The 20,947-nt window shown below is 39.5% G+C and overlaps 1 protein-coding gene across 1 annotated transcript in view; it reads right to left on the bottom strand.

Annotated features, from left to right (window-relative positions):
* The window catches only part of CEP290 (centrosomal protein 290), a 3,346,332-nt gene that overhangs the window by 3,281,049 nt on the left and 44,336 nt on the right, over positions 1 to 20,947 (bottom strand). Inside the window, exon 2 of the mRNA XM_044087863.1 lies at positions 19,557 to 19,684. Within this exon, the coding sequence (XP_043943798.1) occupies positions 19,557 to 19,664 (108 nt within the window). The 5' untranslated portion in view covers positions 19,665 to 19,684. The remainder of the gene's footprint in view (positions 1 to 19,556; positions 19,685 to 20,947) is intronic.

Here is a 20,947-nt window from a genome sequence, read left to right as displayed (position 1 = left end):
ACTCACATAAGCTTTAGTCCTCACTGAAAGTCCATCTCGAGAAAATGAGATACCATAAATCGACCCTCTCCTGGGAAATAGCGATTCTTCATATACCTAGTGTAAATCTTTCTTGATATGCATGTACTTGTTACTCTATGCTCTCTTATGAAATTATATATCACCAAAAACTGGATAGATCATACCAAACTCTGTTGGAATAACTTTAAGGAAATGGCTCTTGCATACATCTCAGCACAGAAATTTATTATGAAAGGCCTCAGGAAGGTTGCCCTCTTAAGAAAAGTTTGGAAAAGGGTTCTTGACCTTATCCTTAGTGAATAACAACCCTAACATCTTTATTTAGAATTGAGATTTATCTTACACTTCATGATGAACCTTTATTTATACTGTTATCTCTGAGAACCATGTCTCTCTCATCCTAATTTATCTCTCTTTATGGTAGCACACTTGCTAGTTAATTTGTACATACTGTATATACTTTAGTATGTTTTTCAGGTTTTGTTTGTTTTACATGTTTAATATGAGTTCAGTTTATTCGCTCATTCATGTATCCATGTTAAAATATTGGTTTTCTATTTTCTTTCTTGTTATTCTTATGAAATAAATAAAAAGTTATTTGAAGAAAAAAAAATAAACTGCAAGACAAATCTCAACTAATTTGGAACTAAGAAACAGAAAATTCAAGAATTACTTTTATACAAATTACTGACAAGACAGCCTGGGGAAGGCAACAGTGTTCATACCTGCTGATAACTTAGATGACTTTCAGAGTCTAAAAATATCCTTAGCCTTAATTGATCAGATTGCAAAAAACATAACTAAACATTTTGGTTCAGCTGTCTGTCTGTGACTAAGACAATCCAATTATGCTTCAGTCTAGAGTGATCACCTGAATAGAAGCCATGTAGATATATTGAAATTAATCTTTTTTCTGTGGATTTAACCCTCAAACTTCCTGCAATCCCTTATTTAACATAACCAATTACAAGTACACTCCATACTGGATCAAAGCAAACGATGTAGGATCATCATCACATTCACATCTCACTTTAATACATTCATAATTGATGTCTCCGTTCACTGCCAACTAGTACGCCGAACTAGTTCTTAGAACTGGGCTACCCTGGGGCCCCAGGATGCACAGGATGCACCACACCACCTGCTTCCATTGTTTTTGTTCACTTCACATCATACTTACATGCAAACAAAAATACTAGTGTTACTCCCCAACTAAGTTCTTTTCAAGAGAAGATCTCCAAATGGACCTACATTTCCTCATCGAATAAATGAAAGAGATGCAATCTTTAGTCCCATTTGGCTGGAGGTTTAGCTACTGGTTGACCCAATCTATTTGTACCAAACAAGACAAACAGTTGATGATTTTTCCACCACTGAGCAGTTCTGTTCAATAAAAAGCATGGTTATCTCTACTGGACATCAACTGATGAAATACCTGTTCTGCGTTATTGGAGGAGCTTCGGAAAAAATACAGGGAGCTCTAGAGACTGTTGAATGCAGAAGGAAAGACTTGCAAAAGTTTGTTTGACATTAATGAAGGTTCAAATTTGCTGGAGCCTTGACAGTGGAAGGTTTGGTGAGAGGAAATAGTATGTGATGTGGATCCGAGAGAGGGGAATTACCCTGACTAGGATGGAAGCGAGGCAACCAATGCCCCCTCAAGGAAGGACCTGAGATGGGTGAGACTGTCCTGACTGATGAGTCAACAGGTCTGGCATTGCCTTCTGTACCACCTCGCAGGAGGGGAACTGAGGGAAGGCATAAGTACCAGTAGTACCGCCATTTCCAGCATATTGATGTGCAACAAGCGCTCTGGGTTGCTATGTGCTTTGGACAGACTTGTCCAGGTAATGACCTGGTGAGCAGTCACCACTGCCAGACACCCTGACTTGGTGTGGTGGCTGCAAAAGTGGTGAAACCAAAGGGCCTGCCTCCCCTGGAAATGACCGCCTCCCAGGCGATGCTGAATGACTCCTGGATGACTTATCAGAATGTGATAGTAAGAGTCCTTGGAGATCTATGAGCACATCCAGACATCCTTCTCCATAATAGAGAATGGACTGAAGAGTGACCATTCGAATTTGGACTTTTTTCACAAAGCGATTCAATGAACTGAGGTCAGACTGGAAAAGGTGCTCATAAACCCTATCAAAACCGAATCTGACAATTTGAACCCGCGGCTCAAACTAATGAGAGAGGAGAGAGAGGAGAGGAGGCAGGCTCGGCTCCAGACGTTCGCCCTCGAAGGGAGCGAGAAGAAGCCGAGGAATTATGCTTCTTGGATGTTTTCGACCGGACTGGTCGGAGGCAGCCGACCTTTTCTTTTAGAAAGCAGTAGGGAGAAGATGAGCAAAGCTTCCTCAAAGAGGGCTTAATAAGACCCTTCAGGATCAATTTATTTTGAACCCTAGCAGAAAAAGCATGACACACACTACATGTCTCTTTGCTTTGTGCAAATAAACAATACAACAATATACATGACTGTCATCTGTAATAGATTTACATTTTATAATTGCACTAGTTTTTTTTTTACCCAGATTTTTGTTCTTTAGACATCTTAATGCAAATAACACTATGGGTTTACCACACAAGAGAACAAAAAACAAGGGGAACACAACAACGGGCAAAGCCCTCTAACTTAAACGGGCTTTGCCCCGAAGAAATATAAAAGACCACAACAGCAGCACCTCACAAAAGCATGGAATAATGAACAAAAAAAGACCAGAAAAGTAAAAAGTAATAAAAGTACTCCAGCTAAGTCGAGACCACGCCTAAGTACAGCAAAGCAAACGTGATGTGGGGAAGCAGGTGGTGTGGTGCCTGGGAGGTAGTAGCCCAGCCAATAAGAGACTTTTCTTGTTCTAGTGTACTGGTGGCAGAGCTGAGCTGATGATCGCTCGAAACCCATCAGTTATGAATGTAGGCGAGATAGGATCCCATTACATCACCTACTTAAAGCTTTCACTACCAACTGTGATTTTTTTTTTTTTTTGGCCATTATGTACATTTGTCCAGGATGCATTTGGTCTAGTAACCTTCTGCCACTACACACCTATGTGAAATTGTTGGGAAGGACAGGATATTCTCCATGTAAAGGATAACTTCTTAGAAGGTATGCAAAACCTCTACCAATGCTACTGAAACTCAAATGCAGGAAACTAATGGGCCATGTTCTGCATAACCATACTCTCAAGATAATACCAAGAAGGTAAAAAGAGTCACTGATCTTCGCACATATTACTACCACTTTTCCCACACCTATGAACAGTGTTATCAGCAACCTCTTTTGTGCTAGATTTTTCAGTTGCCATGCAAGCCATTAGAAATTCTACTCTATAAACAACTAGTACATTTTAGAGAGACTGTAAACATCAGTAGAAAAGGTGGAAGTAGCCCCAAAATTGGTATATATAGAACAGATAACTGAAGAACATTTTGAAGAATAACAGCAACAGTGTTTACAGTAACAATATGTACAAAAAATAAAAAATGAAAACAAAACCGATAGACGGACCTTCAGACCAAAAGACTTTTATTAAACAAAGGTGAAGCGCTTTCATCTTAAAAGTTTCAACACCTCATCAGAACCTAAAAAACAAAAACATTTTAAATACCTTACATCACTGTCATACCTCCAAAATCCACCATTCACATGCTGGCAAGCTTTAAAAAACGTCAAACCTCACTAGCGTATTAAGCTACAGAATAATACATATCAAATACATTAAGAGTCAATGAAACTTGTTAACAATTACAAAAACATAAATTTAACATAACATAACATATTAGCTCTTCTCCGCAGCTCACTAATAATAGAAATACAATCATTAATGTCAGGTAAAGTAGTGGCATCAAGATTAATTTGCCAATACATTTCCTTCAACAATAAAATGTTTTTCCAATCCCCTAAAAAAGGGGAGACTGGCACTTGTTCTAGGATCAAAAATTTGAACTTCACAAAACACTTACAAGATAAAGAATACCTAGCTAAAGCACTTTTATTGTCTTTCCTTTTTATACTATAAATATGTTGACAGATCCTACGATTAAGTACGTTAACAGTCTTCCCAATATAAAAAACATGGCATTGTGTGCAGAAGACAAGATAAACAACTCTTTCAGAATGACAATAAAACTTGCCTCCTTGGTTTCTATTACATATTCTATCATATAACAACAGAGTGTAGTGGCTTTCAATATACCGACACTGTTGACATCTACCACACATTTTAGTAATGGAAACATCTTAATATTGGTAGGCAAGGGCCTTTCTAACACGTTTTTAACATTGGGTTTCCAAATGTCTGAGTGGGGGATTGTGTTGAAGGCATTGGCCAAGTTGAGGTATGCTGTGTGCATAGATTTGCCCTCGTCAATGGCCCTGGTCACATTTTCGAAGAAATCCACCAGGTTTGACTGGCAGGATCTGCTCTTGATGAAGCAAAATTGGGTCAGATTCAGGGTTTGCAGGTCACCTAGGTCTTTATTTATGAGGTTCATGATAATACATTCCATAGCCTTACAGATGAGGCTGCTCAGACTTATGTGTCTAATTCCCTGGGTCTGTTGTTAAGCCACCTTTGTGGAGGGGAGTAACTGTTGCTGTTCTCCATTCAGCAGGAACATACCCTGTGGTTAGGCTGTGATTGAATAAAATACTTAATGGAGATGTTAATTTATACTTCAAATTGTTTAGAAGACAGCCAGGGATGCCATCTGGCCAAATAGAGGCTGTGTTTTTTTTCCTTAGACAAGGCTTTATTAACCTGCTCTTTGGTTATGTAGGGTGTGTGGGGGGGGGGGCAGGTCTGTGATACGTTTGGTGGGGATAAGGGGAGTGAAATTTTCACCAAATCTGTCCACCAGCAGGTTTGCTATCTCTGCATGATCAGTGTGCGTGATATCATTAGTCACTATTTTGGCACATGCTTGGGTCCTACTTTTTAGGCTGTGTACATAGCTGTAAAAGGCCTTACAGTTATCCTTAGCTGTGATTGCCAAGTATTTCTCAAAGTTATCCTTACAGGATTTGACATGTTGTATTACTTGCCTGTTGAGGCTGAGGAGGGTGCTTTTCCATTGTGAGGGCCTTGCCTTAGTTTTCTTAGACAGCAACCTTTTGCTTGTGTTGTAACATTTGTTGATGCTGGATGTCCACCAGGGTGGATTGTTTCTACTTGGAGCTCTGGCTTTGATTCTCTCTGGAACAGCAGAGTCTACACTTATACAAGTGATTATACAGGGCTTTAGTGTAAGCTTTGATGTAGTTACCACTTCCAGCTAGGGGTGGGGCTTGGAATGCTTTTATACCTTCCCCTAGGAGGGTATAGTTTACCTTGGTGAAGCTTTTTGGTCTGACTTCACCCTTTGTGAGTTCTGGTGTTAGTGGCAGTTCTAAGGTGACAGATTTGTGCTCATATTTAACTAATTAAGGTCTGACAGTTGCGGTGGTGCATCTGTTTGTCATGTTAGTGAGGACCAGATCTAGTATGTTGGGTCCTCTTGTTGGGGTTTGAATAATTTGTTCTAGTGCATTTGAGTTAACAAAGTCAAGGAACTTGGGCTAGAGTAGGTTTCCCATTTCATGGTGGGATAATTGAAATCCTCCATGACCAAAGTGTTTGGCAATATTCGGATTGACTCCAGTTTGTTCAAGTGTGCATCATGATTCATGGAGGGGGGGTTCTATAACTAGCTATGACTTGAATGGCGGTCTTACCCACAATAATCTGAACTTGGAGTAACTCCATAGAGTTGTCCTGTCTAGCTAGTTGGGAGGTGAATCTATCTCTAATACAGACAGAAACACCACCTACTTTGGTTCTCACATGTTCGCTTTGCGGTCTGAAGGTGTGGAAGGCACTGTATTCTTGCAAGGCCGGAGTACTCTCTGAGGACTTGAACCAGGTTTCTGTGACTGCTCAGACATCTACATCCTCCAGTAATAGGAGTGCTTCCAGGGTGTGCAGTTTTTGGCACTATAGGGGAGGCAAGAGCCTTTGCCAGCAGTGGAAAGCTTAGTGGTGCCAGGCGCAAATCATTGCTGGCAAAGCACCTAGGTTTGTCAACCATGTCATCCCACGCTGACAGAAACTGGACCCCATTGAATGACACCAAAAAATAAGCCAATTATTGAAATCGATCATTTTTTGTTTATACTGTGTCATAACTCTAGGTGAGGGTCATATGCTGCTCAAAGCTAGGGGCATATATGCCTGGGACACATACTAATCATGTCTCACTTCATATAGTCCAGTTGGTTGAATGTGCTTTACTGATCTTACCTTATTTAAGCGGTGCATGTGGTTGTTGATAAAAACAAAACAAAACATTAGAGAATTACCTTTCAAATACAAATTTTCATTTACATCTGCAGATAAGCAATGGAAATTTAATGAAAACACAACACGAGGATGATACATTAAGCAGGGTCAGAGAAAACATGGTCAAAGCAGAATGATAAACAAAGGATCAGAGTATTCCCAACCCATACCCATATTTTGAGCCAAAGAATGACTTGCTATACAGGGTAAGAAAAAAAGCAAAGAAGACATACCAAGAAAACTGGTCGTTCCAAAGCCTTTTAGAATACTTGTGATGAAAACAGGACATGACTGTATTTTGGAAGGACACTTAAGAATGGGTAAAACCAAAGCTAAAATTTTAGGTACATATTACTGGCCTGGTGCAATAAAAGACACTTAAAAGGTGCAGAATGTTGAAAGAAGGCATCACATCCTGGTTTCAGAAGTCTGCTGATACCTAGGCCTATTACTGAAGCTACATTTGAGCAGCCAATCATATATGTCATAGGTCAACTGGTAAAGTCTAATGATGGCTACCAACATATTGTAATAACTATTAACTGTGTTACAAAGTTTCCTGAAGCAGTACTCCTGCAAAAAGTCACAGCTAAATCAACAGCCAAAGAAGCGGTGTTACTTTTCTTCAGGATAGAGTTTTAGAGAAATATTTATGAAGCAGGGAAAACCATGTATAGCGAGAGTAATGCATCAGCCTTGCCAATGTTTTAAATAAAAACAATTTTAAAAAGTATATTATCCTCAGTTAGATATGCTAGTGGAATGTTTTAATAAAACCCTGAAGTTTACGCTAAAGGAAGTAGGAGAACAACATGGCAAAAGCAGTGCTAAGCTTTCTCATCTCTGTGGTTCTTTTTTTCTTTGCTGTGAGAGAAGTACTCCAAGCCTCAACAAGATTTATTCTCTCTGAAATACTAGATGGTAGACATGCCAGTGAGGCTTACTGGACACAAAGAAAGAAACATAGGAGAAGATAAAAAACTCTGAGACAGCACACTTCACAAATGTACAAGACAGGTTGAAAGTTACTATGTCAATAGTTAAGGTACTTATGCAAAGGATACACAAAATGAAACGGACTGTACACAAAATAAATCCTAGCCTTAGGGAATTCAATCCATGTGACAAAGTGTTAGTATTAGTTTTACCTGAGGAAAATAAGCTCCAGCCAAAATGGTAAGGACCCCTTAAGGTAGTAGAGAATATAAATGAATTACAAAATAAGACAGCTTGGAAAAAGAAAAACCGAGTATATACATTGCATAAATGAGTTAAAACATTGAAACAAAGTTGAAGCTCCTGTATCCAGCTTGCCAGTTGAAATGCACATTAATTATGTGTTTCATAAGACTTCTTTCCATCTTGCTCAAGTAAATAAAACACTGTCTGAGGCTCAAAAACAAGCAAAAGTGTTTACTAATAAGTGAAGAGGTCTTTTCTAAAACAGCTTAAAATAAAACAAGTTTTCAATATTTCTAATCAAGAATAACTGGCATTTTGGACTTAATGAACTGTGAGTTGTTTACCAAACTGTAACTAACTGAACTGAGCCACGAGTTACTGAACTGAACATTAACTTTTATGTTTTTGTCAAAGTAAATAATGAACTTGCACAATTTTTCATTGTAAATAAACTGCATTAATTGTAAATCACATACCTATAAATATGTAAGCACTGTATTTTTACATGCAGATGCAAATCCTCCATTCACTAAAGCTCTTTCAGTAAATGAGCATGAAAGTATATGATTATATCAGCTAGTAATCAGAGAAACTTATGTAAGGTGTGTTGTGTGTGTGTGTGTGTGTGTGTGTGTGTGTGTGTGTGTGTGTGTGTGTGTGTGAGAGAGAAAGAGACAAGAGTGAGACTGGCAGAAATATTCAGCCACCTACAAAGCAGAAACACTCATAGGTCAAAAGAGAGCAAAAGTCTGAGACAAGTTTAAAATTATTCACAGAAGCAGAGCAATGGCAGCTACTTAATTAAAACGGAATACAAATTGCACCTTTCAGAAGCCCGGGGTATTGGTTGCAGCTCCTCAAATACAGAATAAGGAAATGGGATTTTTGTAATTTTACTATTTTGTCACTTTTAACTATAACTTTCCATTCTTCTGAAGTTTGGAAATCTGCATATTCTACTAATCATGCTCAGAGCTCTTAGAACTTCTAAATGGGGGTAAAAAGGGAAGAAAATCAGCTTAACCCACTTGCTTGGCAGTTTTCTAAGTAGCATGGTATAATGTCTTCTCAAAACAGAGAAAAAGGCTATTATACCTCATTACAGGTCTTCCTGTCGTTTGCAGACTGGTAAAAATGTCACTCAAAAAAGCAGCTCACTGGGCTGCTGTATGATGAAGCTAGGAGCTGCTTCTACTGGCTTAGGCTGCCTCAGATGACTTAGGCACTCTGGCTGAAAGTGAAAGAAAGCAATGGATATCTGCAGAGATCTAAGCATGAGAAAAAAGTTTATACGCAAACACACTCGCGTATGTATACAATGCGGTGGTGGTGCTGCGGTAGCGTTGTCGCCTCACAGTAAGACGTCCTGTTTGATTCTCAGCTAGAGCATCTTCTGTGTGGAGATGTGCATGAATGGGCGTACCTTCGTTGAAGGTTGTGCGTCAGGGCTGGCAACTCGGCACGTAAAAATCTACTGCCAATCATTAGCGGACCAGAGTTCTGCTGTGGCGACCCCTAACTGGGAAAAGCCGAAAGACACAAACAAACACTTGCGTATGTAAATATCAGATAATAAATTAGGCATTACAAATGCATGCAGAATGCAAAATGACCCTTGTGTGTGTGTCAAGGGAGGTTGAAATGGGTTGCATATTGTATGCTCCTGACATCAGCAAACTGAAATACAGATGGCCAATATTTAAAGTATTTATTTGTTTGATCACAATTAGACAGGCGAGTTGTACACAGCCACCGAAATTGCTGCAACTGGTACAGACATTTGTGTGCATGTGTGTTGGGGGGGATTAAAATACAATAAAAACAATAGCACTTGACCACAGTAATTTTATTTCATTTTAATATCAGAGGTGTACTCTGTCAATACATTTTGCATTAAGTTGGAAACAAAGATAGTACTCAATTTAAAATTATGGGGATTTCTTAATTTACATGGGTTTGGTGAAGAAACTAAAAATAATAATACTGCAAGGATACCAGAAAGAACTCTGGAGGCCAAGACTGGTTAAATACCTATCTGAGATGAGATCAGATTCACTTCAAGGGAGAAGTTAAATACAAAGTCATGTAAGACCTGGCAAAAGATAAATATGCATACTGTGGATATGTTTAGCTTAGACTGGGAAAGAAGGCTGCAATTACATATTACATACTAAGTCTACATCATTTGACCGAATGCTCATTTGACTGCATCCCCAATGGTCATGCCCATTTGACAGAAAACATTCTACAGAACAAATATACCACAATAAATGTTTCTGCATGAGGGCCTTGCCCCCCCTGTACTAATATATATTTATTTTTTATTTACTTTAAATTTGTTTACCGGGGAAAGTCAGACTGGTCACAAGTCCTTTTTCAGCGGAGGCCTGGGGAGAAAAGCTCCAAGAGAAACAGATACACACAAACAAAAGAGAAATAAATACAGCCAAGTGAGAAGCAAATACCTACAAGATAGTGATTTCAGACACAATAAGTAGAGCAACAGTATACATAAAAAATACTTGTTTACATTTAGTGGATATATCCAAATGATTATGTACAGTTAAAGTGAAACTGAAACTACCATTAGTGGCAGATCATGCTAGTAGAGTAAGAGTAATGATAATAGAGCGAAAAGGAGGAATAGGTTATTTAGGGGAGTTGCAGGTGTAGAGCCAGGTGTTAATAAGGTGCGTTTTTAAGTTTTTTAAACTGAAGTGTTGAGGAGTTAGTTACTAGTGAGTTAGGTAGATTATTCCAGTGTTTGGAGATGCAGTTAGAAAAAGCGATTCACCTGCTAAATTGTTAGCTTTGGTGGTGTGTTGAAGTAGTTTGTTGCTGGAGCGAAGGGGTCTTGAGGAGGAATATGGCTGAATTATATCTCTGAGTGCAGGTTTTTTTCTGATTGATAGAGTATTTTGTGGGCGAAGGTAAGTTGATTAAAGAGAAGTTGCTGAGGGAGTTCAAGCCACTTTAGCTGCTTAAGTGATGAGCAGTGATGGGACTTGTATGAGGCAATAGAGGCAAGCTTGGAGATTTTATTGTAACAGGCTTCAAGTTTGGCTAGATCTGTCTTGAGGAGGTTGGTTAAGACTGGGGAGGCATACAGGAGTGTTAAGAGGAGGTGGTTTCTAGCAATATTGGCTTTTGTGTTATTTGTCAGAAATCTGTTGTTTTTATATAGGAGACCTATTTTTTGTGAACCTTTTTAATGGCTTTGGCAATGTGAATATCAAATTTCAGGTTATTGTCAGTTTCCACTCCTAGTAATTTGGTATGTTTTTTTGGGGTTATGATAGTTTTCTTTTTTAGAGAGGATACTGAAGGTTGTGGATGTTGAGGTGTATCTGGTTGGGTAGAAGAAAATAAGTTTTGTTTTGCTGGGATTTAGGAAAAGTTGGGAGCCAGTGAACCAGGATTCAGTGGATAAGAAGGACTCTGGAGTAGTGGCATGTTGGTCTTTGAGGGAGGAAGCTGAGCAAATCAGAGTAGTGTCATCAGTGTACTGAACCACTGAGGTCTGGGGTGTAGCCGAGTGAAGCTGGTTGGTAAAGAGAAAAAAAAGAAGAGGATCAAGGATGGAGCCATGTGAAACCCCTAAGATGACAGGGAGAAGGGGTTACAGATCTTGTTGCCAGCGGACAGACTGTTGACGTTTTGTTAGGTAACTTTGGAACCACGTGATAGTGGGGTGAAGGAGGCTAAAGGAGGAGAGGACATAGATGAGTTTGGAGTGGTTGACCATGTCAAAGGCGTTGTCAGGTCCATGAATATGGCTGATACAAATTGACCATTGTTTCTATGCTGGCTAACTGTGTTAGTGAAGGACAGTAGGGCTGTGGTGGTGCTGTGAGAGGGGCGAAAACCATGTTGGGTATTAGACCAGAGCTTGTGTGTAAGGAGATAGTCCACAAGTTGGGTTCTTTCCAGAATTTTTGACAGAGGGGATAGAATTGCAATTGGGCGATAGTTTGTTAGTTCAGTGGAGTTACCTCCTTTGTGTAAGGGCAAGATGTAGGAGATTTTCCAGATGGTGGGAACGTAAGCTTCAGATAATGACCTGTATGGACACAGGGTATGCAGTTGCTTCTCCTGCAATTTGCAAGAATTTAGCAGGGAGACTGTCAGCAGTTAAGGTAGTGGGCTTAATTTTTTTAAGTAGCTTTTTGATTATGTTAGTGACGACTGGGTTTAATGTAAATTGGTTGTTGCTTTTGGGTGGATGTAAACTGTTGTGGTTTGGGGTAGGAGGGGTGTGGTTGGGGCTGGTCTGGGTCAGTGCAAGTAAATTAAGTATTAAATTGAGTGGCTAAGTTCATGGGGTTGTTGGTTGTTGTTGAGGTGGGAGTGGTTGATTTTCCAGGATGCAGTATACTGTTAACTGCTGCCCAGAATTTTTGACTGTTAGTTTGATGTTTATTTTGTATTTTGTAATAGTAGTTGCTTTTGTCTAATTTTACTAGTTTTTTTTTTTTTTTGCTTTATTTCGGAGTTCTAGGAAGGTTTGTTTAGTTATATGGGATTTGGTTTTACAATATTGTTCCCAGATTTTATCTCTGGTTCTGAGCACAGATCTGGATGATTTACTTAGCCAGGGTGCGTATTTTGATTTTACTCTAATGGTTCTAGAGGGGGCATGACAGTTGACTATGTTTAGGAAGGTGGAGTTAAAGGAGAGAACAGCATCTTCTACAGACAGGTGCTTGTGAGGTTTCCAATTGTAGCTATTTTTGGGGAGGAGATAAACCTGTTTGGATCAAAGATTTTTTTTGTTTCTGATAAGACGGACTGAGGGCTAGCAGTTTTAATGAATGCGGTTTCTTAGGAGAAAGGTTGGGTTGTGGTCACTAAGGCAGTCAGGGAGGCAAACTGAGTGGGATGAGAGATTGGGGTTGCTAAGCAAAATGCAATCGAGGATGGATTGCACTTGGAATTTTCATCAGTCCTAGTGGGAGAAATGAGATATATAGATATATATATATATATATATATATATATATATATATATATAGGGTTCCCATTAAGTTATTGAAATCATGAAACATTAAACACTACAAGATTGAACTTGTATGTTCAATGTTTCATAACTTCGAATATGTAAAAAAAAAAAAGCAACTACTGTAAGCAGGGGGCAAGCCCCCCTGCACCCCCCACATATTTCCCTTTACTGCTCTGTAGTGCGATCTTGGAGTGCACGTGGGGGGGTGCAGGGAGACTTGCCCCCCTGCTTACAACAGTTATTTAACTGTTGCCCTTTTTTTTTCTTTTTTTTAGTTCAAATTGCTGAAACTTTGATTAACTGTGTTTGATGTTTACAGTTTCGAAGTTTCAGCAATTCGATTATGTAATAGGAACCCATATATATATGGATCTAGGACTTTTAATCAAAAGATCAAATGTCCGAATCCATTATCACCGAACATACTTTACCGAAAGTGCTTTCACGAAAAAGCACTTACGGTAAAGTATGTTTAAAAAAAAAAAAAACATTAAACCTACTTCTATGCAGGGGGGCAAGCCCCCCTGTGCCCCCTACACCCCGCTACTTTAATATTCTCACTCCAAGGTCACACTACAGTGGGGAAAAAGGAATTTTCACTTATCCGCACCGTAGTACGACTGGCACAATGGGCATACATATCCGAAAGTACTGCTTCAGTGAACAGCACTTTCAGTTAAGTATGCTCTGCGATTTCTGCTTCAGTGGAAAGTACGTTCAGGGATCTGTACGGATCCCACATATATATATATATATATATATATATATATATATCTACACACATACATACACACACACACACGCACATACATACATACATACACTAACTTCATGGTCACACAACTGCAAATAAAGAAAATATCACACACAGCGAATCAGTGCTGGAGTGAAAATGTAAACATCTACAGATCTAGGGTACAACATGACACTGTCCATTGCAATGCACACATACTCTGCTAGACTTACTTCCCTATGATAAGAAATGACATCATCATATACTTTCTATAGACATTTACACTTTTCTAGCAAATGTGTTTTCAATCACATGGGTTTTCGAATAAATGACAGAATCTCCACTTACTCTGACTAGAAAAAGATTTGTCTTGCAACAATATATGTGACCAAATACAGGAAACTTCATACATTTAAATGGAAGCACCTGCACAGACACTTTTACATACCAAATAAGCTATACCATACGTTCCCAGAAGTATTGAGTGTCTGTTGGAGACGTTAAAATAGATTAAAATAACTTTGGGTAACCATATACTAGACAAATCTACAATGCTATTAAACTGGGTGAGAAGCACACATTCAAAAAAATTTCCTAAAAATAATCAACTTAATGCTAATAATAGCAAAGAAGGTCATGACAAGCCTTTAGAATAAGGATACGCTCCAAATGGCAGATTTGAAAAGGCTAGTAGAGAAGGTGACAGATGGAAATCAAACCAGCATTTGGAAGCAGACAAGAATGCTAATACGCAAGTGGGAAAGGTAGGAAATAGCAGCTAATGAATTAGACAGAGTGGGGTACTAGATTACTTTAACCAAATCAAATTTAATAAGGAAGGAAAGTAATGAAAAAAACATATATATAAATTTAAAGAAACTACAAGAAAGTGGACCTGAAATCCACATGAGGTTAACTGAGAGAAATATCACCATTATCTGTTCAGTTTTACAGATGTTATAATTTCTTGGCATGATGAGAGAAAAAAAGAAGTTATGTACCTACCATAATGTTCCATGTTTGTTGTCCTTCATCTCGCCTTCCTTCTTGCTGGTTGGGTTCGGAGCCGATCCTTGGCTCAGACTCGGATGTTTACTATAGCTCGAGTGCTTATACTGGCTGGAGGCTATCCCCTACTCCAACATGCCTAGTGGTAGCCCACACTAGACAATAACAGTAAAATGCAATTTTTACTAAGCTCTTACACATAAGGAAACCTTGTGTATAAAGGAATCCACATTCAAAGGTTAGGAAGGAAAAAGGAAAAACAAGGCATGGTCAACTAACCTGGTATGTCACAGGAAACTCAGCCAGTGTAACCAATGAAGAAATTCCTCTTGATCTTCCAGGAAGGGGGAAGGAGGGGGTACGCAAGAAGGAAGGCAAGATGAAGGACAACAAACATGGAACGTTATAGTAGGTACAGAACTTCTTTATGTTATGTTGTCCCCATCTCACCTTCATTCTTGCTGGTTGGGACCATGTCCCCAGCACCTGGTTCTTGGGTGGCTCACTGGAATAAACATTTCAGGACTGTGGAACCAAAGGATGCTCTGTTCCAGGAGATGACATCCACTTTGTAATGAGTGATAAAGGTATGAGGATATGCCCATGTCGCTGCTGCATAGATTGAATCTAAAGGCAATTTTGCTTGGAAGGCAACAGAGGTAGCAAAGGCCCTGGCTGAGTGTCCTCTGGCTTTTCCTGGAAGATTCTTGTTACGCAAATCGTAAGTATAGATGATTGTATCTGACAGCCACTTTGATAAGGTCACTTTTGAAATTGGAGAACCTTGTTTATTGTCAGCAAAGGATACAAACAATTGATCTGATTTTCTAAAGTCCTTGGTCCTGTGCAAATAAAAGCTTAACTGTCTATGAACATCCAGTTGGTGGAGTCTATGCTCTGCCTTGGTGCCATAATTGGGGAAGAATACAGGAAGCTTGATGGACTGATTTAAATTATACTCTGAACACTCCTTTGGCAAGAAGGAGGGATTGGTTCTGAGAGAAACTCTATCTTTGTGGAAGATGAGATATGACGGGCGAATAGATAAAGCATGTAATTCTGAAACCCGTCTAGCTGAGCTGATGGCAATCAAGAAGAGGGTTTTCCAAGACAGAAATTTCAGGGGACAAGATGATGCTGGTTCAAAGGGTGGAAGAACCAGAGAGGCTAAAACAAAGTTTAGGTCCCGGGGGTGGGGCTTCTCTTACCGGAGCCGTAAAAGGGTTGTACTTCATAAGAATGCTTTGCACAGCTTATGGGACATGATATTCAAGCCCGACTCTCCCACATAAAAATTGGAGATGGCAGCCAGTTGGACCCTAATGGTAGCTGCAGCTGCCCCTCGTTCGAAAGTTTCAGCCAGGAAATCAAGAATCTTTGGAACAGGAGCAGTAAAGGGATCAATATCATTTTTCTTTGCCCAAAAAGAGAACCTCTTCCATTTACTAGTGTAAATCTTTCTGGTAGTGGGCTTGTGAGAAGACACTAGGATGTGCTGTACTACCGGGGAAATGTTGGGGAGCCTGGCTAAGACTGGAAGTGAAGAAACCAAGCTGTCAGCTTGAGAGTTTGGAGGGAGGGGTGGAGCACACCTGACTGATGCATCAGGAGGTCTGGAACTGGGTCCAGGATCCAAGGCTCCACTTGTAGATGACGGCAGAGAAACAGGAACCATATCTGATGAGGCCAGTAAGGAGCAATGAGGATGAGCTTGCAACCCAGTGAGTCCGCTTTCTGGAGTACCTTGGGGATCAGAGGAAAAGGTGGAAAGGCATAAAGTAGTCCCAGAGGCCAATCGTGAACAAGTGCATCCCTGGGTGACTGTCCTGGTGGGGGGACTAAGGCGAAATAGCCGCTGCATTTGTGGTTGAAGAGAGTGGCACAAAGATCGCAGCATGGCTGGCCCCATTTGCAAAAAATCAAGTCCGCAACTTCTTGCTTCAGGGACAACTCGTAAGGCATGAGGATAGTGCTGCTGAGCCTGTCCGCAATCACATTGGATTTCCTGGGAATGTGCGTCACAATCAGAAAACATTAGGAAGACATCGCCCACTGCCATACTCGAAGGGCCTCCCGACACAAGGGGTAAGATCTGGTCCCGCCTTGTTTGTTGATGTGCCATACCACTGACATATTGTCTGTCTGAATTGTAATAGTTCTGGTAGGTAGAGAGTCTTGAAGTGTTTGCATCACCAGAAGCACCACTCTCATCTCTAGAACATTGATGTGCAAGTGGTACTCGGGTGGCTGCCACATTCCTTGGACAGTCTGTCCCAGATAATGCCCCCCACCCTATCTGGGAGGCATATGTGGTCACTGGGGGCAGAAAAGCCAACATACTAATTTCTTTTTGCAGGATTCCATGATCGAGATCATATGTGACATTGGTAAATCCTGGAATGACCATTGACCAAAAAGAAGCCACTGCAGAATTTGCATGTGGAAGTGAGCTATAGGGACTAGAGTAATTGCTGCAGCCATTGAGCCCAGGACTTTCAATATCTCTCTTGCCTGAACTCTCTTCTTTTTGATGAGGAATGAAACTTGCTGACGAATGGTTGACACCCTGTCTTGAGGCAGCTTTGCTATCATGACTTTTGTATCGAAGTCTGCCCCTACGAAGGTAATACACTGACAAGGCAACAAGGCAGACTTTTCATAGTTTATAGCGATGCCTAGCTGGGAACTGGTTTGAATTGTGTAGTCCCGTGCTTTGATCAGTTGATGCTCGGTGGTAGCAGTGAGGAGCCAGTCGTCTAGATATGGAATCACCTGGAATCCTAGACATCTCAGGTGAGCTGTGACTACTGCCACACACTTGGTGAACACCCTGGGGGCTGTGGCGAGACCAAAGGGCAGAACACTGAACTGATAATGACTGGCTCCCAGCTGGAAGCGTATGAATCTCCTGGACTGCCTGTCCATTTTTATGTGGTAGTATGCATCCTGGAGATTGATGGAACACATTCAATTGTCCTTAGGAGAAAGAAGAAGGGAGAGAGCCTCTAAGTAAAACGGCGACTCCCCCAACAGGAGAGCCTTTGATTTAAATGGCTACTCCAACAGATAGTGAGGAAAGAAGAAACAAACCCTCCAAGTTAAATGGGCTCAAGAGGAAAGCAAGGCCTAAGAAAACGATGGCCAAGAACAACCCAAAAAACAACAGCAGAGGAAGGTAAGAATGTTGTTAGTCTAAACGAGGACTAAGACAGACATCAACAAGGTAATTAAACTGGTAAAATCCTGGTAAAAGAAGACGGCAAAATACTAAAAAACTAAATACTTAGCCTGAGCCAGTAGTCACAATCTTGACGCTACAAGCAGCAAATGAGATCTGGGTAGCTACCACTAGGCATGTTGGGATAGGGGTTAGCCTCGAGCCAGTATAAGCTCTCGAACCTTAGTCAGATCTAATTTAATCAGAGAGGGGAAAATTAAAAAAATGCTGTAATTATAAAAGCCTACTAGAAAGCAGACCTGGAACATGTATTAGGTTAACTGAGAGAAGTTTCACCATTATTTGTACATGGCTTTACAGATGTTATAATTTGTTGACATATTACATTTATTGACATGCTAGAGGATATTGTTTTACTAAAACAGAAGGAAAGAAAATAATTGTTTCAAAAACATAATCATTAGTAAGGGGATACGTTTGCTATATAAACAAGAAATACTAGGGAATGCTGAACGTTGAACAAATCAGCTGCCAATGAAAACAGTTACAGGTACCATGTGTTAGGACCACTGTTTTACATAAAAGCTTCAAGTTAAAAAAAAAAAAAAAAAAAAAGACAAAGTCAGTTTTATTTAATTGCTAGGTATGGGGGTATTGGTGAATACATGTAACTGACCCTGCTGTAATTTAGCCAAGTTAAGCACTGATTCTGGCTTTGCATAACTAGTGTTCATTTCTGTTAAGCCAGCTGAAATACTTTACTGTGGCAATATTTTTAATATAATTATGCTACGAGGGCAGTCTGTGATAAAAAATGACTGCATCTTGGGGAGGGTTGCAGTGTATCTTTTGCCATCTACATACCTTGTTCTGACTCTACTTTTGATTGCGATTCTTTTAACATACTTACTCTGACTTAAATTCAATCTATAATACATGTACATATTGTGTTTTGTCAGTCAGTCTGTATATGATGTCATTTATCTATTGCCTTTATACCCTCAATCCAGCTATGCTTTTCGTTTTGTGTATAATATATGTATATATATTGCATTTTGTCATTCACTTTGTAGATAACACCATGTATATATTGTTTTTACACCAGAAAGACAATGAAAAAGGTCCATTGGGATCAGTGCTCTACCTCAGTTAAATTCAAAATAAAATAAATAAAAATCTAAAAGTTGTGTTTCATTCTGTATAAAAGTCAGCTTGTACTCTCCGTCTCTGTGCAGGTTTCATTCACGTGATCTGGTTACCATCAGACCCTCAGTTGTGTACTGTATGCTAATAGCTGTTTGTGCTGTTACTTTCATCACAATCTAACTCAAGAGCAATACATAGAAAGTAATTTTATCTTTTTCTGTGAAGTAGGGAGCCAGAAGCCATTTCCAGACTCTATTTTTAAATCAGTGCAAGTATCTAAGCTCTAAAATGCACCTCAGCACAGCTCACTTCTACATGTATTACTGGGAAGTACTGGATATTTACAGATATGTTAAAATGATGGAGGCACTAGCTAAAAAGTAAGACAAAGTGTGAAAAAGCAAGAATGAAGTAATGTCTCTGGATGGTGCATGGCCAGGACATGGGAAAAATAGAAGTGGCACTAGTGAAATGCGAAGGGAAAAATGAAATCTTTTGTCTGAAGCTTCATTTCACTTAAGGCTGGCCTTACTGACTGCAGTCAGGCATCTATGGTGTATATAGGTAATACAGTGGATATAAAGAATGGATACTAAGGCAGTCAGTGGATGAAAGTCACTAATCCCATCTGTTGTTTCATCACAAGTTATGATCACTGGCCTGCAATTAGTCCCACCCTTTCAGTTGCTTCCTACACCTCCCCTCCAATTACTTTGAAGTCATTAGCCATCAATGGAAGCCCCCCACACTCACGGAAGAAACTATACTTTAAAATCCAGTGCTTGTGTCTAACTGAAACAATTCTAATCCTTATGTCCAGACTCTCAGTACCAATGCAGTGATTAAAATGCAGACAAAGCCAGCATTGTCATGACCGCTACATGCAAAGCAATACAAGGAAATAAACAACAAATGTTATTTACAATGCCATAGAAAGATGAACTGTGTACTGGAAAACTGAAATACCTTTGACAAGGTGTCCAGCAACTCATCAGCCAGTTTCTCTTGACTCAGCAGGGCATCTGGGTCAACCTTCATCATGTGATCCCAGTCCAGATTACTTGTTGGTGGCATAGTGAAACACTAAGGCTCTTCTGAAATAATGAAAACAAATAATTGGAACTTGCACATCAAACTAAATTTCTACTTCTCAAGACAGCTTTGAAAATATTACTACTGAACAAGTTTTTTACAATCCTCAGTTTTAGAAAGATTTATTCATTATAGGGTTACCACCTCTCTCTCTGTATGCAAGACAGTCCCTATTTGGACAGTTGTGTCCTGTGAATAATCATGAACAATGACAAATGTCTTAACGATAGTAGAACAAAAATATTCCCTAAAGTTCTTATAACTGCATAAGAACATTTTGTACATCAAACATCTTAATGTTTCACAAAACAACAGAAATGGTTCAAAATTCAACAGTTTTTTTTTTTTTTTGCTAAAAAAAGCCAAGTCAAAAAGTTAAGTCCAGTCCTTTGTACTGGTTGTGGTTATGATCTGTCCTGGAAAATAGTAAATGTTCGACTCTGGGCAACTGAAAAAGTGTCAACCATAAATCAATAGTGGCAATGACATCTACTTGCTGCACAATATGGAAAAAGCCAGTTTGTGTTTAACTTCAACAATTCGTCCACAGAGGAAGTAACATATTAATGGCAGAAAGACTGTATACTGAAAGCCATAATAATGTAGCAAGACTGTTGCACTGGGGATTGTGCAAACATTATAATAGTGAAGTAGCTGAAAAACACTGGAAACACGAGCCGCAAAGCATCATAGAAAATGATGAAGTCTACATCAGATGGGATCCCACATTACAAACAGTTCAAAAGATAGATGCGAGAAAACCAGATATAGTGGTCCACGAAAAGCAGACAAAAGTAGCATTAATCATTGAAATTCGCTACATCCAGTGACAACAGCGTCTTGTGTACAGAGAGACACAAAGTCATAAAATATCAAGATTTGCAGGGATGAAATGAGAGCAATGAGAAGAAAGTTACCCAGACAGTTCCAATAGTAGTAGGAGCAACAGGTCTTATAAAAATGAATCTACAATCGTATTTAGATATGTTACCAGTACATGTAACTCTATACGAATTGCAGAAATAATTACTGGGCACATTGTGGGTGCTGTGAAGAGCACTTTTGGCTGACATCAAAGATTGAAACAATACTAATTTTCATGAACCTTAATCATACTTTGACTTAGAAATGGGGTCCATTATTGTCATGGTACTAGAAACCCAAAAGATTTGGAGAAATTAAAAAAACAGAGAGAAGTAATTCCAAAATATCCTCCAAGACATGCCTGCATAATGCATGTATCTATGCATACCCACATTATATAT

Source organism: Protopterus annectens, chromosome 11.part0 (genome assembly GCF_019279795.1).
Source record: "Protopterus annectens isolate FY-2018-M chromosome 11.part0, PAN1.0, whole genome shotgun sequence".
Classification (NCBI taxonomy): Eukaryota; Metazoa; Chordata; order Ceratodontiformes; family Protopteridae; genus Protopterus; species Protopterus annectens.
This window is presented reverse-complemented; position numbering and strand designations above follow the sequence as displayed.